This window comes from Haliotis asinina, chromosome 16 (assembly GCF_037392515.1).
Source record: "Haliotis asinina isolate JCU_RB_2024 chromosome 16, JCU_Hal_asi_v2, whole genome shotgun sequence".
In the NCBI taxonomy this organism is placed as follows: Eukaryota; Metazoa; Mollusca; class Gastropoda; order Lepetellida; family Haliotidae; genus Haliotis; species Haliotis asinina.
Window position 1 is genome coordinate 38,718,442 of NC_090295.1, and position 27,623 is coordinate 38,746,064.

Below are 27,623 nucleotides of genomic sequence, written 5' to 3' on the forward strand. Positions count from 1 at the left end.
TTTTAGTATGTCAGCTGTATTCTTGCGTATCTAGTGCAACAGATTTAGTTTCTACAGGGTGCCTTTTATACGAGCAGGAAAAGTAAATGTAATCACATTAGTGCATAATGGTTATTTACGCCTTGAATCTGAATTTGTGCGGTCGGACATTCACGGGCACAACCAGTTTGAGACCAGTCTAGTTCGTACTTAGGAAATGTCTCACCAAACAATCCTCTGTGTCAGATGAGATATGAAGCCTTACCATTTCACAATGGCTGGTGAGAAGGGCACGAAAGAGACCAGGTCAAACCTGAGGTTGAATCTTTGTGAGAAATGCCATTTCGCGAACTCCTTGTATCAGTACTAGCTGACAGTGACTCAGTGTGACGGGATCGAACACGGGACTTTGGTGGTAAGGTTCCTTTTTTAATGGAAATATATTTGTGGCCAGTTCACTAAAGAAGCAAATAACGAGTTAGCAGTCACTGTCAGCTGTTACCTTAAGCCTACACGCTGTTGTCAGCTAGTGTCCAACTTGGTCAATATTGTTTGGATCAATGAAACGGAAGTCTGAGTAATGTACTTACTTGTATTACATATGAAAATGATCCTTTGTCAATCATCACAGTTTGATTGCTTGTCATAATAGACATGCAAATACTGTTCTACTGAGTGAGTGAGTGAGTTTAGTTTTACGCCGCACTCAGCAATATTACAGATATATGGCAGCGGTCTGTAAATAATCGAGTGTGGACTAGACAATCCAGTGACCAACAACATGAGCATCTGCGCAAATGATAACCGATGACGTGTCTCAACCAAGTCAGCGAGCCTGACCACCCGATCCCGCCTCTTACGACAAGCATGGGTTGCTGAAGGCCTATTCTACCCCGGGACCTTCACGGGTACTGTTCTACTGACATTAATTGACATTACGACGGACACACAAGCTACAACGGTCTGTATAAAACCAGAAATTTTATCTTTCTGGGAAAACGTTGGCCATACTGGTGGTTAAAGCGATTGCTCTTTACGTCAAAGATTCTCAAATACAATTCAGAACTCACCCACAACAAATATACTGAGCAGCAAAAGAAACGCAATGTTAAAAAAATTGAAATCTCACGAAAAAAGACGTTTTTATTTTTATTGATTAAAAGCCAGAATTGCGTTTCTTTTGCTGTTCAGTATATTTCTCTAAACAATTTCATTTAATTTCACTGCACCTATACAACTCACACCCATCGTAACTCGTATCCCTCCCACGCTATTGCCGATGAGAGTAAAGTTTCCTACCCTTCGTCTCAGGCTACGTGTCATCACAGGGTTAATTGGTCCTTGGGACAGGCGTCACAAATACGCAAGATGCCAATTAATTTGAAACTTTGTCTCTGAATTCTGAACGAAAGAACCCATCAAAGTGTGCGGAGGTGTTGATCTTTGGTAAATTGCTATTCGTATTTTGTGAAAACTTTGATTATTCTTCGAGACGATCGTGTCAAGATGGGCGGTGTTTAATTCCACCGGTCGTAACAGTGCTCGATCGAAAATTAACACGAGACACTCATGGGACGGCCCCTTGACTTATTTAGTGCGGTACTGGATCAGGTTGGCGGAAACGCTTCTGAGTGTCATTAATTCTGGAAACATTTCCTATTATAGCAAGGGCTTAGTATTTTTAAGTTCTTGACAATGGAAATCTTTGGAAAGACATCTTAAATTTCTGAGGTTTTATATCCAAAGGATGTTTTGTTCAATAAATCTGTTTCATCAATTTCAAGTTAATTATCTCTGAAAGCTTGGAAGATATCAATTATTTCTGTCTTAGATCCGTGAAAGTCCAGGGTAGAATAAGTCTTCAGCAACCCATCATTGCAATAACAGGCGACTATGCTTGCCGTAAGAGGCGACTAACGGCATCGGGTGGTCAGGCTGGCTGACTTGGTTGACACATGACACGGTTCCCAATTGCATGCTGCTGATCACTGGATTGTCTGGTCCAGACTCGATCATTTACAGATCGCCGCCATATAGCTGGAATATTACTGAGTGCGGCTTAAAACGCAACTCATTCACTCACTCGCCATGCAAAGAAAGGTTTAAAAGGTATAGCATAACCTGTGCAAAGAATATTCAAAGCATCGTAAGAAGATGTCAAAGATAGATTCTTATAAAGTATTAAAAGACATTAAGAAATAAAGCAACATCGGATGCGAAATGTTACGTTTGAAATCATAAGACTCACTCTCTTTGTGTTGGGGATGATCGTTACTATTACAGTACATATATTTCCTCATACATTTTTATATTTATCACAAATATGATAATATATGAGGAAATATATGCACTGTAGTGGTACCCTTGAGCGTCGTGGTAGTTCCATTCACTTGACGAACGCTTCTATAACAGTCCCCAAATCCTTTTCTAAGTGATATTACCCGTTGTTATACAACTCGCATTAATTATATAATCTTGACAGTTGTCCACCAAGCCGTACCTATAACAGGTAGGTCCTTGTATCATTTGTTGAGGGTGATGAATAATGACTAAGGTGTCATGACCAATCTATTGACATAATCAGATAAATTACAGAGACTCGAACAAATTATCATAGGGTTCGGGCGCAAGATTCAAGAAGGAACTGTTTGGGAATAAGAAGCACGAACACTTCAACGATGTTATGTAATTAACACTCTGGATGGGATATGACGTGGTTTCGTTTCAAGTTACAATCATGTTTGTGACAGAGGAAGTCGGATAAGTCGTAAACACGTTTTACCTGGACATGCTACACGTCCATCAATGAACTGTAATGCAAAAAAGTATAACTTCTCTCTGATAAAAAGCAGGGATGTGTATCCCACTGGGGCATCGCCTATTCACGTCTTCACGAACAAACACAACAATTGGAAAGTAGCGAAGGGTGTCATCAGGCCTTCACAGACAAAATCAGCAAATGTAAATATTATCTGCTTGATTCATCGCGTCTTCACTTACACTGTTCTTTTGTCCATTTGTTAAGTTTGTATCTAACTGAGGCAGCACGCCTTCATTAACAAACTTAACCAATAGACAAAAGGTCAGAGTATCTAACTGGGGCATGACGTCTTCACGAACAAATTCTACCTATGGGAAGCAGGACAGAGTATCTAACTGGGACATCACGTCTTCACGAACAAATTCTACCTATGGAAAGCAGGGCAGAGTATGTAATTTGGGCATCACGCCATCACGAACCATCTCGACAAATGGAAAGCAGGGCAGAGTATGTAATTTGGGCATCACGCCATCACGAACCATCTCGACAAATGGAAAGCAAAGACAAGTGTTCTCGCTGAGTCATGAGGTCTTCACGAACAAACGCAACAAATGGAAAGCCAGTTCAGCTGCAGCCTTTTACCACTGTGCTCCTCACTTTCACCCATTTGTCTTTCCGTGTCACGGCGAGTATGCTCCTGTCTGAGCCCTCTGTAATTAATTGATGGAAGGCACAGGACTCGCTCAGAGGTATTGCCATCATCCGGGTCTCCGTCAATTGAATATGGCGGCTGATTGACGCAAGTTTGATTGAGATTATTGACAGTTGAAATCTGCTGGGAGAGAATCATTTCTGTCTGTTCACAATCTCCCCAGATCAAAGAGGAGCCCCAAGCGTTTAAAGAATTTAATAGATTGAAGACGTATAAAAAAATGGATGTTCTTCTATTTGAAATTTCGTAAATTTGCAACGGTGTGGCACGGCACGCTTGAGCAACAGTTTATGGCCGCAGACGGATCAGCCTGGAAACAGTGTTAATCATGGCTATTGTGGTTGCTTTATCAAATTGCCTGTTCAACTGACCCTACGCATACAAATCTGTTTCACCTTGTATCGTGTGATCCTGTTGGTAAAGCGAGAAATCTTGTCATTCAGGACGCTATCAGATTCCTATCCCTGTCTTAAACATTGCATTTTGTCAATTATTGTATCTTCTTTTTCTTTTTCTTTTTCTTCTTCTTCCTCTTCTTCCTCCTCCTCCTCTTATTCCTCTTCCTCCTGCGTCAAAATCGAGAAGCGGTTGTGACTTGGATATCTGCCTTTTCTATCTAGTGAGTGAGTGAGTTTAGTTTTACGCCGCACTCAGCAATATTCCAGCTATATGGCGGCGGTCTGTAAATAATCGAGTCTGGACCAGACAATCCAGTGACCAACAACATGAGCATCTATCTGCGCAATTGGGAACCGATGACATGTGTCAACCAAGTCAGGCAGCCTGACCACCCGATCCCGTTAGTCTCCTCTTACGACAAGCATAGTCGCCTTTTATGGCAAGCATGGGTTTCTATTCTACCCCGGGACCTTCACGGGTTTCTCTTTCTAATCTAGGGACGTAGATCAACTATACTGACTTATTGTCGAACATCTCATACAGACAAAAATGTAACCTCTGGGTAAGTGAGTGAGCGAACTAATATTTGTCGTCACCTCGTCAATATTTCAGCCATATCACGACGAGAACAATTGATTATTGTACTAGAGAACATGAAAAGTAGAAATGAAAAGCCTGTTGACGAGGAACACTAAAACTACCAATATATCACACATATTAAAGTAAAACTAGCATGTGATTTTGAAACGATGTTTTTAAAGAGAACAATACAATATTAAACCAGGCTATGGATTGTCAACAACTGAAGTTAACGACCATAGTACGGACCATGGGGACTTACAGTACGTTTGCTCAGTGCATGCAATTTTAGATAATGTAGCCACAAAAAAGAACGTATATAGAATGATTAAAAATAATTGTAGGGTTAAATTTACCTTGAATGTAACCACAGGAAATCTGAGATAAATCTAAAGTACGACTACACAACAGTACATGCCTGTAATTTTTAACTATCAAGTCGTGATGGTCCCATGTGTTTGTCGAAAGGCGAGTGTATCACGTGACAGCCCAAACACACGCAAAGGCAAGTTAATATCTGCATTGTTCAAACTGAATTTGATCCTCTTGAGAAACAGATACTACAGAATGCCGTGGTCTGTGTAGCACTGTGAACAAGACCAGTAAATTAACACGCTCTAAAAGAAGACTGGGCGTAAACATTCGAAGCTCTTTTAGCGCTAAGATAGTCGTAAGTGTCATATATATTAACGCTAGCTTACGACGATCTTAGCGCTAAGAGAGTTTCGAAAATCTACTCCATGGTGTCTATTTGCCATTTGATTAGGTCTTACTTGATCACGACAGGGTAACCAAGTGGCTAAAGCATGCATTCGCTCGTCACGCCGAAAGCCCGGGTTCTATTCCTCATGTGGGTACAATCTGTAAAGCCCATTTCTGGTGTCTCCCGCCGTGATATTACTGACATATTGTTAAAATTGACGTTAAACCAAACTCACTCACTCACACCACCCTTACGTGATAAGGGTAATTGTAATCCGGTGTTGTGATAGACGTACGCTTCAGACCTTTAACTAACAGGTATATGAGTGAATGGGTGAATTTAGTTTTACACAGCATTCTGGAATATCTAGCTATGTGGCGAGGGCCTGTAAATAATCGAACCTGGACTAGTCAATGCAGTGATCGATAGCATGAGCATCGATCTTCGCAACTAGGCATGCGATAACATGTGTCAGTCATGTCATTTTGACCGACTACACTATCCTGTTAGGCACCTCTTACGACATACGTAAGTTAACGAAGATCAATTTTGACCGGGAGTTTCACGGGCTAATTAACTCACTAGTAAAAGGTGTTTGATCTCATTGAATCAGATGTAGGGGGAGTGCTAACAGCACAGCAACCATGACAAAGAGGCTACAATGTTCTGAAATAGGTCATGAAGCCAACCCAGTATTAAATAGAGCGTGTTGAGGAAATTGGAAGAATTCAACATGGCGTCCACAAACAACGATCACTTTCCGGCATACGCAGGCTAAACTATCAGGGACACAATGAGATTATCTCGCCTCAGCGATGCGCCACACACCGTATACAGCGCCTCGCTCCAAATCTTATTACGTCAAGCTGATTGACCATTCTTTCCTAATGACATCCGCACTGAAGGTTTGGTCGATCTTTGTCGATCCGGCCATTAATCAAATAGATCAGTAGACCGGACCGAGCCGTGTAGTATTTGTTTTCTAGTAGCACACCGTTGGTTGTACTGCATGTGCTTTTACTGGAGTTGCTGTCGGTGGTTTTGGGCTGATGCTGGCTTATATGAGCGTATATGAGCATAGACGGGCGTATTTGGATGCATCGTCTTCTCTGTACCTGACCTGATCATTGTGACCATCTAGGATACGTGATAGAGACTTGGGCAGTTGCTGCAAATATTATGTGTTGTTTCGAGTTGAAAAGTCATAAATTTCTTTTAAACAGGCCCCAAGTATTCGTTATATTATTGAAAGGTATTTCTATGAACATGTATTTGTAGAGGTTTATGCCGAATGTTTCTATTTGTATTTTTCTTATTATCTGCATGTCTAAAGGTCTTTTTCATATTTAAAGATCTTTGTGTGTAAAGGACACAATATCTATCTATAGCTGACACGCCATCCTATAACTAAAATAGGTTACTTTCCTCCCCTCCAGTCTTACAGTTCTGTTCTCCCTCCAATTCAGTCAACAGGGAAAGGAAGCCATTTGTCCCAGATGTGTCGGTTCCGGAAGTAGCCGAGGCGAAATGACTGTCATTATTACACGAATCAGGATCACTGTATCTCGTGATTTATATATAGACCGTTCATTTACACTCGTGCTATTCATGACGCTTTTCTAGGTCAAGTATTGTGCTTAGGCTTCGATTAGTGAAATTACAGCTGCATCGTCAGAAATAGGTACACCTTTCGTCTCTAATACCTCACATAGATAGAATGATTGATACAATCGGAACTTCAAGTAGGAAGCAAAGTAGGACCCATCGCTTGAAAACTCGGGCGTTTTCCAAAGCATCCATTTCAACAGTGAATAACTGCCGGAATCCATTCTTGCATTGTCGTGACGAGCAAGCATTATTGCTGAATCAGCAGTAAGAATGCACTCACGCTATTCCACTGCAATCAAATGCGTAGGCTGATACAATGACTACCATAAAAACGTTATCTCTTTAAATTCTCGTGATTTTTCAATCAAACATTGCCAAATATGCAATCTTTGAAAGCACTCTGTGATCAAATGTTGACTTAATATCGGAACTGTAACAATAAATGGTACCTTCATTGCAGATTTTTTTATACGAACCGAATACACGCCTGACTTCGATATTAGTAACTCTTAGCTGTGATGCTAAGTCCTCTGAAGATTCTCCTGTGTAATTATCGTGTTGCCGCAATGGTCAAGGGTCAGATTGGCAGCCATTTAAATTGCTTTCTTGAACACAAGCCATGTTTGTGTGATGCCCGACACGACAGGGGCAGACACGGCCAGAATGAGACTGGCCCAATAGGGAGGCTAAACCCAGTCTGATGAAGAGCGACATGTTGACTGGGCTCCGGTCTACCTTGATGAGTAAACAGAAGAGGCCGATGTCTCGTTGGCTGTGATTGGACTTCACAAAACTTGATGTTCACTGATCCTCCATATCGAACGAAAATAAACATGAAGTTAGTTTGCGAAGTAGAAAGTCTTGACAAAATATACATAAGGCGTATTACACATATTATATGTTTTATCGTTGGATACAATGGACTGATTAAAAACAACAGAACAGTGCATTCCAGCCATCATTACTAATTAATCTCGTCTGCTATGTTTATCTTGTTCGGCCTCCTCAACAACTGACTTCCTCCTATTGTTACTGAATTATATTCTATTCCATGGTGTTCTTAATCCCTTTGATGTATTCCATGTGTTGTCTTACTTAATCCGGGTTACATGTATACTAGTCGGATCTGTGCTGTATAATTGTACTCTTGCTTGACAACGGTATAAGAAGCGATACCGAAAACAAAATAATAAAGACGTTGTTATCCACAAAGTATCATATTTATCATTTATTTAACATTTTCACGTTGTCACAAAGTTGTAGCCTGACGGTGTGATGTGTGAATTTTACGTCGCCAGAAGGTCACGTTATTGCATGCCAACGTCTTTTACGTTGTCTTAAGGGGCGGTGGGGTAGCCTAGTGGTTAAAGCGTTCGCTCGTCACGCCGACGACCCGGGTTCGATTCCCCACATGGGTACAATGTGTGAAGCCCAGCTCTGATGTCCCCCGCCGTGATATTGCTGGAATACTGCTAATATGGCGTAAAACTAAACTCACTCACTCACTCACTACGTCGTCTTAAGGTTCTGTTTAATGTTAATAGTTGACTAGTTTTCTCAGTAGCGAACAGTATATAAGAAAGTCGCTTCAATGTTTATTCGTATAGTTGCATCTTGATTTGTTGGTGTGTTTTTTAAGCTGCTGTGGCATAGTGAAGAACGAATCTCAAAGTAAAATGTTTTGCAGAAAACTTTTGTGACTCCATGCCAAGTTATAAGAAGCGTTTTTTTAAGCGCTGACCGGTGCCCAAAGCGTAACGTTTCCTCAACGTACATTTGCAATGTTGTTGTTACATTGTGACCCAGTGTTATAAAATGACGTAATCCTGACGTTGTGACGACGTTGTGTCATGACGTTACCAATCAACAACCTTCCCACAACGTTGTGAAAATGTTGTGTGTCAACTGGGGTAGTAGATGACGTCTTTATGTTGTTGGTGGTCTAAAACACTACTCCGGATCACCCGTCTGTAACCCCGACCTGTAGGTAGGTGTCAATGTCGATTCTCTGATGTCTTTCGTCTCAAACGACCAGTTACCTTTTGTTTCCATGCCAATCGCTCCTTATAGAAGGGCCTCGCCCTTGAGCGCGACGTTAGACTTCATCTTACTTCGCCTCGCCTCGCCTCGCCTCGCCTCGCCTCGCCTCGCCTCGCCTCGCCTCGCCTCATGAATGTCCTTTATATAACTGAAATGCATTATGTAACGAAATAAACAGAGCTTTAGTTTAACATCTTGTTGTGACTGCAATGTTGTTAAAAATGGCGTTAAACAAAAAACTCACTCACATCTTCCAGAAAGTTTATGAACTTGAGCAACTCTACATTATCATAGTAAAATAACACATGTTAGTTTGCACGCATGAACGCTGCAATCATATGAACTGTTGAAAGAAATACTAAAGCACCAAGGTTTTTTTCGTCTTTCAATCTGCGGGATAAGGATGTATTATAATAAAATACTGCCACATAGCATTACGATCAATAAGTTGGAGGATTACGAACTAGCTGAAAGGCTCTTATTTCACCTTCAGATTGTTCAGATGAAAAAGGTCGCTCTTACTGTTTGAGTAATTCAAATCTTAATTAACTCACAAATAACTAATTCAGAGTTATTCAAGCAAATACGATTTCATAACTGATTATAACAAAAGAAAAATGTAATTCTATCTCCAGAAAAGAAACTTCAGTCGTTGATCAAAGGACTCGTGGGACTTTTTTTCCAGCAGTTATGTGTCTTAAAACTACCACATCACATATAGCCGCCTAATGTTTCCAGAAAATCTCGTTGTGACGGCTTATGTTGTTTTTTGTTTTGTTTTCACCGGTCCTTTTTCAGATCAGTCTTTCATCTGAAACAGATCCTTTCTCGTGTTTAGGCAATACCATGATTACAAAAAGTGCATTTTTAGGTATTACAGAACATACAAGGTGCAGATGGGTCAGTGTGGAGGTCTGTTGCTTGAAATCGGATCCAGTAACTTTCTTTCATTTGGGGTCCCCGAGAATACCCTCAGCTGCATCAATCGTGACTCCAGAATATACCATGATATAGGCATGGCATGGTGCCACATTATAATGAGCCTACGGTGTTTAATACATCACAAGGGGCGGTGGGGTAGCCTAGTGGTTAAAGCGTTCGTCCGTTACACTAAAGACCCGGTTTCGATTCCCAAGCACAGTCAGTTATTCCACACGCACATTCTCTTATTCCACAAGCATATTCAGTTGTTTCACAAGCATATTCAGTTAATGCACGATTATATTCAGTTATTCCACAAGCACATTAAGTTATTCCACAAGCACATTCAGTTTTTCCACAAGCATATTCGGTTATTCCACAAGCATATTCAGTAGTTCCACAAGTATACAGTATTCAGTTATTATGTCCAGATTCTGGTAGCGTTGAAAAGACGTTGTGGAAGAGTTAATGGCGGATACTGAACCGATCTGTCAGTAAAACGGATAAGACTCATGTCGACCCCTGTTTGCAGATGGTGATGATGGACGATCTAGGGGAGTGGGAGCACAAATTATTCCTTCGCCCCTAAAATCAAAGATGAACTCGACCATTAAGTGATTTGTTTCAGCTAGTTTGACAGAGTTATCTGAAACATAGTCGACTGTTCCCTTGGACCGAGTGAATCATTAACAGACGTAAAGGGTCACGACCCCTTTCATCTGACCCTTATAACACTCAGACACAGGTGATCCAGTCGTCTAAGGTTCGATTCTCAGTATGAAAAAGAGTGGAGTCAACTCTTTAACGCCAAACGCAGCAAAGACAATTAGTTGCCCCTCCATAAACCTTCATCTTTACCTACTGTCACAATATCATCAACATTACCCTTATAATTTGACCTTAGAAGTGTTGACATGGCGAATGGCGGTATTTGATTCGACATTTTCACACCCTGGCACAGAAATTCAAAATATGCTCAACATGACGCTAACCCTAGCTCCCCCACTAACACATAACAAGGAACGTCTACAACACAAGGGAAACACGGGGGACTAATTCACGAGCCAGCCCGAACATAGCCACTGACTTATGTGGTGACACACTGTGTAGCTGTTCCGCCTAGCACTAACTCGCACCCCCTGCCACGCCCCATATCAGATGACCCTGACCCTGCAAGCGTCCTGACGTCACAGGATTGACGGTGGCGTAGTAGACGTTTAAAACATGGTCAATACACAGGAGACCATAACATTGCAGCTCTACAGAAGCTGACTTACCACCAGAGGTGTGTGCCTTAACACTGTCACACCTGACTGGGACATAAGTGGGTCAGTAAGCAGTGACGCAGAATAGAGGCTAAGGTTCTTACGTCAAGATTCGAGTCCAGTAACGAATGTAGTATGTTATTTCACAAGTGATACACCTTGCCAGTTTAAGTTCAGAATTTTCAAAGTACCAATACACTGTATAAAATGATCGACGCCGAATAAGGATATTTGACTACCTATTTTTTATATCATACTGTGTTACATCATCACTGATGAATTTTTCTACCACATCATCTTCCCATCTCCCTTCAAGTGTACAATATATTTTCAGCAGGTATCATCAACCATAACAAGAGGTAACTCCCGGCCCTCAGTTTGACCTCAGGTTTCACTAACATTAAGTATCTTTAAACCGTGCTGTTGACGTTCAACCGGAAGTTCCGGAAGTTGGGCTTTTATTCCCCCACAGACATGCCACTTAACGTAAACCTCACTTAATGTCCCTTACCTTTCCCTTGAGACAAGAGTTCGGCTATTATCGCCGTTTAACACAGGCTATTTTATGTACTGTGATTGGGAGGATAATAGACAGGCAAGTTTCCGGTGCATATGTACCTGGCAATGTCCTTAATGGCTCATGGTCCGATATTAGATTGTTCACTTGTGAGACAACTGACCGACTTCACAATCCCATTGGCAGACTTTTCAATGTTCTGAGATCTCTGTCATGTCCAAACCGCTGCCAGAAGTACCCGCTCAAGAGCAGGACTGCTGCGAGAGCTAGGTATGACTACACATACTGGCATGTATTGCTGAGGCACAGCTTATAAAGGACAGTACGCTCTGTCCGCTGTGGAGGGTGCTAAGGGAGTAATTCACCATTACAAAAGACGTGCTTGTATGTAGTGTTAACAATAGATATTGAGAATGGGCAAACCTAGATCGTGTACCGATCGTCTCCGTGTATTGGTAGCATGACGTCATAAACGTCTAGAATTATCTTATACATCTCACTGACCACTTACACGTTAGTCAATCATATGAGGTTTGGAAAGTTAACATTATAAGATAATTAAAATAGATTAGTGGTTAAAGCATTTCCTCGTCTAGCCGAAGATCCGTGTTCGATTCCCCATATGGGTACAATGAGCGAAACCCATTCTTGGAGTGTCCTGCCATGATATTTGTGAAATATTCCTGAAAAGGTGTAAATCGATGCCCACTTACTCATTAAAAACTGTTTAGGGGTCGACTATATTTTCGTCAGTTTGTTTGTGTGTGTGTGTGTGTGTGTGTGCGTGGCAGCGTGCGTGCGCGTGAAGGGAGGGAGTTTCTAAGGATAGAAGCAGTATGTCTGTTCATTTTCTTAAGATACGTAGTTTAAATAATCGTCAATGATAGAAAATATATTGTTTGTCATACTGCCAATGCATCCAGTGATCCGTCCACAAAAGCATTCTTCTGAACGTCCTCACCAAAGCACCAAGACGATAAGCGGAAGTGACAGACATGCGCAGAAAAATGCGCGAGGCATGACGTCTGGGCGGTGGGGATGGATAACATGACTCTTACAGGAGCGTTGCATCATCAGGGATGTTAAAGTGGGGTTGGAGGGATGTCATTGATCTTTCATGGTGGAGTAATTTCGTCTAGCAGAGTTAGTGCTTTGTTGTGTTTGAGGCGCACCCTGTATGGAAGCTACTTTACGTCCATCAGGCAAACACTGCCTCCAGAATTATATATCTCCAGTGGAATAATGACACTGTCGGGGTAATGTGTGTATCTGTCACATAATCTCTAATTATAACACGAGGTGATGAGTATGTCTAGATAGGGGTTTGAATGTGGGCAGACCTACTTTGTCCGTAATCGAAGTCTACTTAGATTGTCAGTTTGTTGTAACATGGGACAGAGCTGTAAGGGGTTTCACGTGTGCCGCATGTCGAACCCCGCCGTCAGAGTCATGGTCATGAAAGGGAACCACATTTACCAGTATTGTGATACCACCACCCTTTCTGGATCCCTATGTAAACCTGTCAACGTGTTCGCCAAGAATGTGTTGACCATGATGAGTGTTACATGTTTACTTTTCACACAATACAATCACTGACCAGCAAAATAAATATTTACAAACTGTTTAGGGACAATATGGTAGCTTGGAGGTTAAAGTTGAAAACTACCTCTCCTACCCAATATGCACCCATCCTCGTCAACAAACACTTATGACACTCTCCACTTCACCCCACCATGAACGGAATTCCCACAATGTATCTACCACTACGTACCACCATGATTCCAGCTCTATCACCATAAATAATCACCTTAACCCCATCCGTCTAATCACACCCACCACGATCCCACCTTCCCCCCGTACCCCCCGTACTCAGATCCCCTCTCTCACCCCTTCTTCTCATAGGCTCCTTGATCCGCACCCTCGGTCAGTAATCAATGAAGAATTGGGGAAGGAACTGATGCGTAAATGCTATTTTCTGCTAGCCCAGCACTATTTGCTATTTGCGGCAGTGAAAGGAGTAGCAAAGCACCTCTAATCATTAGGCTATTGTCGTCGTTAACTGAATCAGTGGACAAGGCTTTGCTCACGCTCCCTAAAATACTTCTGGTTTTTGTTTCGTATAAAAATATCACCTTTGACCACCACCTACAGATCAATAGAGGTTTCAACGCTTTCACTTAACAGACTGTATTTACTGGAGGAGCTAATATAGGCCAGAAGACCATTGTGCGGCGTCTTCAAGAACACACCCACAACAATGGGTCAATTCCATAACAATGTAGAAGGCCGACAGAAGGAATGCATGTACATTTGTCTACTTGGAATAGATCCTAAATACAGTTATGTTATTACCTTAATGTGCTGACACGTCGTTCTAAAACTGAAATACTGTTCAGGGCTTAGCTCCACCCATTCACAAGCCAACTGTCTTGAAAACCTTCTCATCTTGTAAACATGTGCACGCTCACAGGAAGTGACATTGTTTCTCTGTTCTAGGTCAGCTTCTTCTCCACTAGTCCAGTGCTGAGCAACAGGGAACGCTTCCCCTACTTCCTACGGACAATCCCATCTGACGTCAATCAGGCCCAGGCTATGGTCGAGCTGGTCAAGATGCTCAAGTGGACATACGTATCCGTGGTTTACGAGGAGTCTAGCTACGGCATGCAGGTGCGTGGTGGCCAAGGGTCAAAGATCAGGGGACAGGGTGTAGGTTCCAGACTGAATCCAACATGGACATGCGGTCGTCTTTGAACCAAGGTCGTTTTGTGGAAATCGACACAAGGAGGGTTTTAATTAATTAGTTGATGGTTTGGGTCCTTTGAATAAAGAGAATAAGTTCATCAAATCATTATTTTTTAACATTTGTGATAAATGGTGATTAGCTGCTTACGTAATCCCACTAATTCACTCGCAAGCGCACGCGCACGCGCTCACCATCACACGCACTTTAATTATCAGAAGAATCTTTCAAGATCTCTTTCCTTCCATTTTCAAGTAACTTCTGCAATATTCCTATACTCCATGCGTGACATTTTGTGCACGATGTCAACAAGGGGCTAGGAAACCTGTGTGGATATACCGTGCTAGAATCTTTGCACAACATTCCTAGAGAAAATAGTGCTATTGAAAATACTTCGTTTGAGGACCGTAGAGGCAGGTCTGCTTGAACTGTGGCTACCACACGGCCAGGTCGCAAACGTCTACCGTGTTTGGCCAAGTTCAGGGCATAAGCTCCACACAGAATGCTTGGATCAGCTGTTAACATGCAGATGGTCGACAGCTTTCAACAACACACCAGGTGTTGCCTGATTGCTGTAGAATGTCATCACGAAGGTGCCGTCAAGGTTTCTACTCAAACAGGGCGACATTGCCCACGCTAGGGGACTTCCGGTCACACTGGGCATTCCTTCGCACCCCGTTGATCTAATAACAGACTTAGTTGGTAGAAGAACTCGGTGGGTATATAGATGAGGTACTTGTAACTGATAAAAGTGAACCTAAACTTGACTCATTCTTAGGCAATATTTAGCCACATCGTGACGAGAACAGATTTGAAACTGAAATGGGATATGTGTATATTATAAAAACCGGTCTTCAAAGGACTCTTAGTTGATGCATTTCTGACTTCACAGACTTGTATGTTGAGCACAGTGGTGTTGTGGTTAGCGTGCTAACTTGTCACGCCACAGGCCCGGGTTCGAATCCCGGTATAGACACACAAAAATATGACCTGGGTCTCATACTGTGTTGTGTCATTGTACTTAGTCCACACAGCTGTTTAAGAGAAGCTCATGTACGGACCTCCATGTATACGGTCGCGCTTAGCGCTTAGTAGCCGCTTTCAAAGTGCAATTCCGTCAGGGTAACAAGGCAACGTCAGTAGGCAGTATCGCGTTGGATTCTAAGCGCAAATGTTAGCATTTTGCCCTGACTGCAGCATGAAGGGGGAATAATCACGATTTATATGCGATCAGCAGAGCTGGAAGTTTTCTGGAACCAAATCTTCCCAGGCAATATTAATTTTTCACCACTGTGATATATACATTAATGGTATAAAACTTTCAAACTTTATAAACATTAAAAGTGGAAGTAAATTAAAGTTTTTAAATGTTTAAAAATATATTGTTTGTTATAGGAAGTGCTAATGATAAATTCAATCATAACATACCGACCTAAACATTTCAGTCATAAGACTAGAAAAAAGTCACTATCCTTTGAAATGTTGCACATTATAGCGAGTAAACAGATATGACGAACCATGCATGATGATCAGATTTAGCAACTGAAATGTTTCAGTTGGTTATTATACATTAGTTAAAACATTTAGCGATACATATTGTGATATATTCTTTATTAATCAAAGCACGGTCTTAATGTTGAAACCTTTCGTGCCATTCATTCACAACAGCCCTACAATCAGTTCCTTTGAAGTCGATCATAACACTAGCAACGGGCGAAATTAGGAGTTTCATTATCCGGCTTGGTGGCCCTTCGTTAGCCATGTGACGGCGGAAGACTATACGCTCCCGTTTCGTGTTTAATTGCCAGTGATTCATAATGGTTAAACTATTGTGTTTCTTTATCACCATTGATGCACATGCGTTTAAGCATGAAATCAACAGTTGTATATTCCGCAGTATTTAATTACAAGCTATTGAGAGCCGAGTCAAGGAAGACGTCGATTGCATCAATAAGAACGTCCATTCAGCCGCCAGGCATTGCCTTACGCACTAAAGATTTATATCATTTAATCAAAAGTGGAATTTCGTTTCGTTTCCTTCAAAGCCATGATTTATGTTTCCCGCCAACCTTGGCACTGTTCAAACCAATTTAAAACCCACCGTCACAAGAGAGCTTTGTCGACACGGTCGAAGGTCAAGGTCAAGTTAATGTGGTGCCGCTTCACTTTTCTAATATAAAACGACGACTTTTCTCACATCTGGTATCGATTCGTATTTCAATAAACTCGGTGTTTATTTACTGTGAAAGAGAAGCGTGCAAGTGTTTATTTATTTTGAATGGTGTTTGAAATGCGAGAATGTGTTCACTTAAAAAACTTTAGAGCCTCACTAACTGGGATTCTTTAGGTTTTATTTTCTGTTTACAGCACGTTAGAACAGCTGCAAAAAATGTGAAAATAGTGGAAAAGGACGCCGTATTCATGGGTTTAAACAAACACTCACTTTCTTGGGGAATTGTTGAACAAGATTGACTAGTACTGACAATAACTTTCCATCCGTGTAATATTTCTGCATCATCCCAGTGTCCAGTCTAAAACATCACGTAGAGTCCGACTCAGTCAAACATAGGTTTTGAACAAAATCATGACGTTCTTGAACTAAGTATTATAGCACATTTTCTCATCTGTTCAAGGGAAACGTCGGGGGTGACATTATTGGAACAGCGCTAGACGCGACCTAAAACCTCACTCACTCACTCACTCACTCACTCACTCACTCACTCACTCACTCAGCAAGCAAAAGAAACTTTCCAACATTCGCGCCCAAAGCAGGTAGACAAACAGAGACCGTTAGTTTTGGATGGTACTGTCTTGCTTGTATAATATCACAGAAGGAACGTGAAGGTTTCTTTCCGAAAATATCAATATTAATGTGTACGCTGGACAATTATTTTTCTAAATAAATGTTTTATTTGCAGGGTTTCCACCAGAGGTGGTTTTCTGTGTGCTGTACATAAAGTGTGTCATATGCACGCCACTTGTATTTAGAGATAATATCAATTTGTTTTAGTGGTTTACCCGTATGTCACGTGCATTTAAATGTTTTATTAATTCGTTTCAGTCTAGTTTTCTGATGTCACATACAGTTAATGATTTAATTTAGGCATTTCGCCATTCATTTCATGTGCCAATTTACATTAAGCGTTTTGTCAGTATGCATTAGTGTTTTGTTTAGGACTGGCTCCCATGACGGGAACTAGGTCTGTGTACTTGTGTGTACCAGTGGGAGGTAAGGGCCTATATTGCGGTGCTGTCACATATGTAGAACACGTTTGAGGAACCTATGTGTTCGAGCATCCCATTGTACGAAGACTGAGATTTTTAGTTATTAGCATGTTGGTTCGTTAAGTCACAGTTCATTTTGAATATTAGACACATTTCTATTCTCATTTCCGGTATTAATACTGGTGCGTGAGAGAATGAGTGAGTTTAGTTTTACACCTCACACAGCAGTATTCCAGCCTTATGTAATGTAAATATATATATTCAAATATTGAGTCTGAACCAGACATTCCAGTGATCAACAGCATGAGCTTCGATCTAGGCAGCTGGATACGATGACGTGTGAACCCAGTTAACGATCCCGTTAGTCGCCTCGTACGACAAACATGGATTACAGAAGAACCAGACATTCCAGTGATCAACAGCATGAGCATCGATCTAGGTAGCTGGATACGATGACGTGTGAACCCAGTTAACGATCCTGTTAGTCGCCTCGTACGACAAACATGGATTACAGAGGAACCAGACATTCCAGTGATCAACAGCATGAGCATCGATCTAGGTAGCTGGATGCGATGACGTGTGAACCCAGTTAACGATCCTGTTAGTCGCCTCGTACGACAAACATGGATTACAGAAGACCAATTCTAACCCGGATCGTCAATAGTGTAATGTTGTTGAACCGATACTAAGTAAAATACAACAAATCCGGCTACATCTGTTCCCTTTATATTCTGTGATAAGTATCAAGGATTGTTTCTCTAAGATACACCCTAGCCTATTACCTTGGTGTATTGAGGGGGGGAGCCTCTACACAAGTGTACCACTAACTAGACATCTGTGACGAACTTTATTTCCTTCATGGTAATAAATGCATATATATCACGTGTTTGACTTCATCTGTTCTTCAATCTGAGTGTGTTGTCATACTGCATAGAAATATTTAACGAATTTCTCTGAACAGGACAATGACGGTTTGTAGATATCGGAAGGGTAATCGAGGAAGGGAGGTAACTCTGTCATTGTTGCTGCCGTCTAATGAACTACGAAGAACACCAAATTGGCAGGTGTGAGGTATGGGACAAATTAAGATAACAGCAACAGGTGTAATTAAGCCGTCTTAATTGCAGCGCTCAAGTCAGAGAAATTGTTAGTTTGTTACCAGTGATCATCGAGTATAATTCATCCCTAACTACATAAGTTTCATAAATCTACAATAAGCTAGACGTGTATATTGAAAACCACCGAATAGGACAGACTGATGGGATATTACTCCATATTTTCCCCCGTTATAAAAATATATGAAGTGATATGCCTAAACGCGATATTCAGAACAGTCTTTTCCCACTTAGTGAGTGGTGGAGTGGTAGCGTGTTAGCTGGTGGTTACCTGTGCCTGTGTTTGATTCCAAGGTTTTAACGAGATAGAGTGGAAGAATGTTTACTGGTGGTTGTGTGTGTGTCTGTGTTAAAAACCAAGGTTTTAACGTGTTGAAGGGGTAGCGTGTTTGCTGGTGGTGACCTGTGTCTGTGGTTGGTTCCAGGGTTTCAACGAGGTGGAGAAGCTGCTTAAAGAAAACGGGATTTGTCTGGCCACAACAGAGAAACTTCTAAAAGACTCCGGTGTAGCCAGCGGAGAGGCTTACGACACCATCGTCGACAGACTACTGCAGAAGGTTAACGCTAGAGGTAGGTTGTCAACCTTTTGTACTCATTCGACGTCGCTCCATCACCGGCAACACATGCATTCACATCTCAGCTTAATTGGGAGCCCTGGATGAAATATTTGTATTCATTTCATAACTTCACATATAGTCCTACTTCGAGGCACGCAGTCTGCACCAATACACCTGGGACATTGATTCCCGAGAAAATATTTACCTATCAAACACAGAATTAATAACAAGTAAGTCTGGTCATAAAAACCTGCTGTCCATATGATCAATAAAGATTACCAAAGACCATAATCCAAGGAAATCTGAAAAAAACACAGCAATTCATCAATTAGAAAGTCCTCACCATCACAAATCATGACAAAATACGACAAAAGGTCTTCCCAGTGTCCTGTTGTACGATTTTGACGTCATCTTGTATATGTGAATCAAAGACTGACTATATCGGGTTCTGCACCCGCTGCAAAATCCTTACTAACGAAACAACCCCGGGCAACTCACGTCTCGTTATTCGTGACGTCATAATGGGTATGATTTCACCGAGAACAATGCTGTCCAGATTAAAGACTTATTCGTGAAATTCAGGGTTAGAGATGGCCTTTAGCCATCCATCCTCGTCTTAAGAGGCGACTAACGGGATCAAGTGGGCAGACTCACTGGCTTGTTTGACACATACTATCGGATCTCAGTTGCCTACATTGATGTTCATACTGTTGATCACTGGATTGTCTAGTCAAGACTCGACTAATCACACATCGCCGCCATACCGCGGCGTTATACAGCAGACAAACAAACTAATGACCTTGCACTGCATTTTTACGTCATTTTGTGTTCTTCTACCATCTCATGGCAACGGAATATCGTCAATTACTTAGTGAAATGTCCTCAATGTATCGATCTTCTCTTTCCTATATATACTATGCCGACATTGTCAAATGGATGAAACAAATCCTTTCACCTTTCGCCATATTGGAAACACATGTAGGAGAGTGGTCATGGTGACGGGGATGTCGCGGGAGACAAATGATTACGTTCATCTCTTGAGTGTCTTCAGAACGATGTTCCCCGACGTCACAATATGTTATTTATTACACTGAAAATGCAGGTTCTTATTCCATCTTCTTCACACACAGCGAAAATCACTTTGGCGTCTGCGTTGCTGTACTGTTAAACCCGATTAAGAAACTTCTCATGTAAACGTAAAACGTGATGTAAAATTGAGTTAGCCTATGTCATCGTTAGTTCGTCGTGTGTCGTAAAGATGTTGCCAGACGCAAGTGAAACAATGCAGCTGGTCACTGCACAAAGTTGTTTCCTACAAGGATGACATCCCAAACCCCCGCCCCTTTGGCAATAAGTGCGGCTCAACAAACATGCCGCTGTTTCTCCTCGTGTTTCATGTTTCTCCTTTCTTCCTCTTCCTCATGATCGCACTGACCAATCACCGAAATTACTCCACGTTGCATCTCCCTGCATTGCCTATACCATCATCTGAGAATCATCTGGACCAATGAAGCCGGGCGCCTGTTGATCACATGACAGCAATGTCACCCACCTGTGTTCAAGATGTAATGCCGTAATGTGATGTAGATTGGCAATGCCCAGTTACTGATAATAATATGTAATAAGTCATCTCATATAGCGCTCAGTCTCCAAACATCTAGTGATTGCTCGCGACGCTTAAACAGAATCTGATTGTTGTTACCCCGTGGAACCCAAGATGCCTTTTTGGAAGGTTATAGTCACATGATTTTATCCAACCGGGTACCCTTTTTCTGCAAGGTGAACAGAGGCAATTTTGAAGAAACCCACTTGCCTAAGGTGAGACCATATCAGTTGAGGGACAGGACTGATGGGTCACCGCATATATGTTCCATGTTCCGTTGTATTGTAAAGTTTGAATCGGAAAACTTAAACTGTCTGCCATTTAAAACTAATGCCATTTAAAAACCTGAAATATTTCGGCACGCAGAATGAAGCTCACTATATGTTTGTTTACTTGGGATTACATAATGTTCTGTTCAAATTGTTGGGATTCTGGTATTGTCTGTGAAATATTTAGACAGGCCGCATTTCATGTTTAACATATTCTCCTTGGAAGTGTCTAAAGATATGAGTTGACATGTTGTGTAAAATGACGCTACTGTTCATTGAAACAATGCTGAACAAGCTATACATTTATATTCTTGTAGATTTAGAACCATTGTAATGAAAAAGACTTTTTCGTATTTGTGAATACCTGTGTTCATTCTGACCAAAACATTTAAGAGTGTCTCTCATTGTTTTAGACTTTGGACTACATACGCAGGTGAGCTACAGTGCAATGGAACTATTTTCGCTGACTTTTATACGGTTTAAGAGAAGAAGAAACATTCAACAGCGAAGTTTAGAAAGAGAATATGAAATATCTTTGTGTGACTGTGATTAATATTTTTGTTCAAAAATTCTGTTCTCGTTCTGGTTAAGTAAATACCAAAGTTTCAATACGTGTTTGGTAAAAACCAAGTGACAGTCAGTCTCAAGCAATAGTTTCACATTGTCAATTGATCAAATATTCACCAGCCATGCAAATCTTTGGTTCTGCCTGACAAAGGTGGCGGGTTTTGGTCCATAATATTTACCAGTCTAAAACGGGTCATTTTTACATCGTTTTTCCACAGCGTTAGATTGTTCCTAGATTTTCGCATCGATATAATTTTTTATTGTTGAACATAATATGATTTATTGCATCATATATCGCCAGCCTTTAAGGGAAGATGAAAGAGAAGTCACATCACCTAGACAGACTGAACGGGCACCTGTCGAAATTCGGACTTAGGAAAACATGTTTTATTAGTGCCATAAACGGTATCAATGTATTTTCCATTCAAATTTGGAGATTCTATATGAATATGTGAAAATGAGCTGGCATACAAAGTTCCAAAGATTAACCATTGCGGGGATAAGAATCCCCCCGCATCAGATGTCAAATACGTTCTATGTATGCATAATGGCTAGTGGCGCGTTTCCTCGTAATTCCTGCGCATGGTTTACCACCAAGAAAACAGATGAAATTAATTGTCAATTTTCCGTGGGCAACCATGCTTGTATGTTATTTACAGGTCGAAGAAAATTAGGAATATCATTTTTTTCGAGTTGGTTTTTTTTTCAATTTTTATTTTCATATTTTGTTTTTACTTTCCAGACCTTCAAAAAAGTGAAGGATTGCGTCATTTTGTCTTTTCAGGTCACGTGATTTGGGTGTATTCTGTCTGGGTTGCACGACCCTCAGTCATAACTTATAGAGGGATGATTTAGGGTGTATATTTTTCTTGAAGACATTACTACGGGTCATATTGTATCGAATGAAATTTATGCCCTGTGCGTATTTCTTGAACGCGTTGTTCCAGGTTAGATCATTTCTTGACTATAAGACTTCAAGAAAGATCTAATTGAGGCAAATTATTCAGCTTTCCAGTGCGATGCTTTTTACCGCATGGTGACCTGGAACTTACCTGTTGTGTAAAGCATTCGGTCACACGCTATCATTTCAAATGGTGAATGAGTGAGTTTAGTTATGCGCCACACTCTGCAATATTCAAGAACTGTGGTGGCAGTCTGTAAATAGTCGAGCCTGGACACGACAATCCAGTGATCAACAGCATGAGCATCGATCTAAACAACTGGGACACGATTACATGTGTCAACCATGCCAGCGATCCTGACCACCCGATCGCGGTAGTCGCCTCGTTCGACAGCATGGGTTACAGACAAGTAATTCTGACTCCGGATCTTCACGACGCTCATATGGTATATGAGTATGTGCCAATGACTCCGGGAATATTTATCTTTTCAAAAGATTTGTTGCCCCATTCTATCGTTTCTGAGAGTATGTGGAACCACAGTATCGTTTATAGGATGTTCTTCCACTGAAAGTATAAGTGCTGTCAATGCATTTCCTTCATTAACAGACATACTGGTGAGAAAGGTTCCGTGATGCTAGAAACCGTTATGTAACATTTCCGCAGAGCAAAATATTACATATTATTATAGAGCACATCGCCACAACCTCTGGTCCACATTATTTCACCTTCACTCAAAGGCAAATGGTCCCTGGACATGTTGAAGGAAGCTGCGAACCTGATGATTGTACTTGATGTGCCGAACACCTGGACTTCATACTCAGACACATGATAATCTAGCCCTTAATATAGTCTTCATACTGAGACAAAAGATGATCTAGTCCTTAATATAGTCTTCATACTGAGACATATGATGATCTAGTCCTTGATAAAGTATTCATATTGAGACACATACTGGTCTAGTCCTTCATATAGTCTTCATACTGAGACATAAGATTATCTAGTCCTAAATATAGTCTTCGTACTGAGACATATGATGATCTACTCCTAAATATAGTCTTCATACTGAGACACATGATGATCTAGTCCTAAATATAGTCTTCATACTGAGACATATGATGATCTAGTCCTAAATATACTCTTCATACAGAGACACATGCTGATCTAGTACTGAGACACGTGATGATCTAGTCCTAAATATAGTCTTCATACTGAGACATATGATGATCTAGTCCTTAATATAGTCTTCATACTGAGACATATGATGATCTAGTCCTAAATATAGTCTTCATACTGAGACACATGATGATCTAGTCCTTCATATAGTCTTCATACTGAGACATATGATGATCTAGTCCTAAAAACAGTCTTCGTACTGAGACATATGATGATCTAGTCCTAAATATAGTCTACATATCATGATCTAGTCCTAAATGTAGTCTTCATACTGACACATGTGATGATCTAGTCCTAAATATAGTCTTCATACTGAGACACATGATGATCTAGTCCTATATATAGTCTTCGTACTGAGACACATGATGATCTAGCCCTAAACATAGTCTTCGTACTGTGACATATAGTCTTCATACTGAGACATATGATGATCTAGTCCTAAAAATAGTCTTCGTACTGAGACATATGATGATCTAGTCCTAAATATGGTCTACATATGATGATCCAGTCCTAAAAATAGTCTTCATACTGAGACATATAATGATCTAGTCCTTAATATAGTCTTCATACTGAGACTTGTGATGATCTAGTCCTAAATATAGTCTACATATGATGATCTTTGTCCTAAATGTAGTCTTCATACTGAGACATGTGATGATCTAGTCCTAAATATAGTCTTCATACTGAGACATATGATGATCTAGTCCTAAATAAAATCTTCGTACTGAGACACATGATGATCTAGTCATAAATATAGTCTTCGTACTGAGACACATGATGATCTAGCCCTAAATATAGTCTACATATGATGATCTAGTCCTAAAAACAGTCTTCGTACTGAGACATATGATGATCTAGTCCTTAATATAGTCTACATATGATGATCTAGTCCTAAATGTAGTCTTCGTACTGAGACATATGATGATCTACTCCTACATATAGTCTTCATACTGAGACACATGATGATCTAGTCCTAAATATAGTCTTCATACTGAGACATATGATGATCTAGTCCTAAATATACTCTTCATACTGAGACACATGCTGATCTAGTACTGAGGCACATGATGATCTAGTCCTTAATATAGTCTTCATACTGAGACACATGATAATCTAGTCCTAAATATAGTCTTCATACTGAGACATATGATGATCTAGTCCTAAATATAGTCTTCATACTGAGACATGTGATGGTCTAGTCCTAAATATAGTCTTCATACTGAGACACATGATGATCTAGTCCTAAATACAGTCTTCATACTGAGACATATGATGATCTAGTCCTAAATATAATCTTCGTAGTGAGACACATGATGATCTAGTCGTAAATACAGTCTTCGCACTGAGACATATAGTCTTCATACTGAGACATATGATGATCTAGTCCTAAATATAGTCTTCACACTGAGACATATGATGATCTAGTCCTAAATATAGTCTTCATACTGAGACATATGATGATCTAGTCCTAAATATAGTCTTCATACTGAGACATATGATGATCTACTCCTAAATATAGTCTTCGTACTGAGACACATGATGATCTAGTCCTTAATATAGTCTTCGTACTGAGACATATAGTCTTCATACTGAGACATATGATGATCTAGTCCTAGATATAGTCTTTATACTGAGACACATGATGATCTAGTCCTAAATATAGTCTTCATACTGAGACACATGATGATCTAGTCCTAAATATAGTCTTCATACTGAGACACATGATGATCTAGTCCTTAATATAGTCTTCATGCTGAGACATATCATGATCTAGTCCTAAAAATAGTCTTCGTACTGAGACATATGATGATCTAGTCCTAAATATAGCCTACATATGATGATCTAGTCCTAAATATAGTCTTCATACTGAGACATATAATGATCTAGTCCTTAATATAGTCTTCATACTGAGACTTGTGATGATCTAGTCATAAATATAGTCTACGTATGATGATCTAGTCCTAAATATAGTCTTCGTACTGAGACACATCATGATCTAGTCCTAAATATAGTCTTCATACTGAGACATGTGATGATCTAGTCCTAAATATAGTCTTCATACTGAGACATATGATGATCTAGTCCTTAATATAGTCTTCGTACTGAGACACATGATGATCTAGTCCTTACTATAGTCTTCGTACTGAGACACATGATGATCTAGTCCTAAATATAGTCTACATATGATGATCTAGTCCTAAATATAGTCTTCATACTGAGACATATAATGATCTAGTCCTAAATATAGTCTTCACACTGAGACTTGTGATGATCTAGTCCTAAATATAGTCTACATATGATGATCTAGTCCTAAATGTAGTCTTCATACTGAGACATGTGATGATCTAGTCCTAAATATAGTCTTCATACTGAGACATGTGATGATCTAGTCCTAAATATAGTCTTCGTACTGAGACACATGATGATCTAGTTCTAAATATAGTCTTCGTACTGAGACACATGATGATCTAGCCCTAAACATAGTCTTCGTACTGAGACATATAGTCTTCATACTGAGACATGTGATGATCTAGTCCTAAAAATAGTCTTCGTACTGAGACATATGATGATCTAGTCCTAAATATAGTTTACATATGATGATCTAGTCCTAAGAATAGTCTTCATACTGAGACATATAATGATCTAGTCCTTAATATAGTCTTCATACTGAGACTTGTGATGATCTAGTTCTAAATATAGTCTACATATGATGATCTAGTCCTAAATGTAGTCTTCATACTGAGACATGTGATGATCTAGTCCTAAATATAGTCTTCATACTGAGACATATGATGATCTAGTCCTAAATATAGTCTTCGTACTGAGACACATGATGATCTAGTCCTAAATATAGTCTTCGTACTGAGACACATGATGATCTAGTCCTAAATATAGTCTACATATGATGATCTAGTCCTAAAAATAGTCTTCGTACTGAGACATATGATGATCTAGTCCTAAATATAGTCTACATATGATGATCTAGTCCTAGAAATAGTCTTCATACTGAGACATGTAATGATCTAGTCCTTAATATAGTCTTCATACTAAGACTTGTGATGATCTAGTCATAAATATAGTCTACATATGATGATCTAGTCCTAAATGTAGTCTTCATACTGAGACATGTGATGATCTAGTCCTAAATATAGTCTTCATACTGAGACATGTGATGATCTAGTCCTAAATATAGTCTTCATACTGAGACACATGATGATCTAGTCCTAAATATAATCTTCGTACTGAGACACATGATGATCTAGTCCTAAATATAGTCTTCATACTGAGACATATGATCTAGTTTCTAGCATTAACATGGATATCAAGCATTGTAAAAGGATCCAAGTTGCTTCTGAAAACAAGATCTGACAGTGCGACTCTCTTGCAGGTGATGTACGTTATGTGTTTTGATGCAAATCATGGAACTGTAGTGATCTGTATGCATGACACAAAAGAGCAGCATTGTATGTCTGTCTTATTTCTTTTGTTTATCAAAATAGTGTTATTAAATATTCTAAAACGCATGTTTGTTATCAGTTATATCGCATTGTTTCTCGGGCGTTGGCGCGTCACTTTTATTTGTGCGCGTCTTTTTTTGTTTTGTTTTTTGGGGGTTTTTTTTATTGTCATTTTAAAAAGGCAATTTGGACTTTGCCGCGTCCCGATCATCCAGTCCACTATATAACTGAGTGTCTGTAAGAACGAGTGTGACTGCATCTAGAACTAACTAACGCGTGTTAAACCTCCAAAGTTGTATCTCCGAGAGAAAAAAAATACAAACGAGTTCCTACCTCGTCACTTTTTTATAAAAAAAAATTTTAAAAAGTCCTACCGCCCTCGTCACTTTTGAAAGAAATGTACATTTATTTCTTATGCAACCTAATGTAACCTTGTACCCGTGTATATGGTAAATAGTAAGTATTGTTTAGCACTTATCTGTTACGCAGATCCGGAAACAAATACACTCAATACATCCCATGAAAGTCTA

At 40.2% G+C, this 27,623-nt stretch overlaps 1 protein-coding gene across 1 annotated transcript in view; it reads left to right on the plus strand.

Moving 5' to 3' along the window:
* LOC137268595 (metabotropic glutamate receptor 8-like) overlaps window positions 1-27,623 on the plus strand; it is a 151,371-nt gene that overhangs the window by 73,190 nt on the left and 50,558 nt on the right. The window contains exons 3-4 of the mRNA XM_067803167.1: window positions 13,981-14,151; window positions 18,990-19,134. Of these exons, the coding sequence (XP_067659268.1) occupies window positions 13,981-14,151; window positions 18,990-19,134 (316 nt within the window). The remainder of the gene's footprint in view (window positions 1-13,980; window positions 14,152-18,989; window positions 19,135-27,623) is intronic.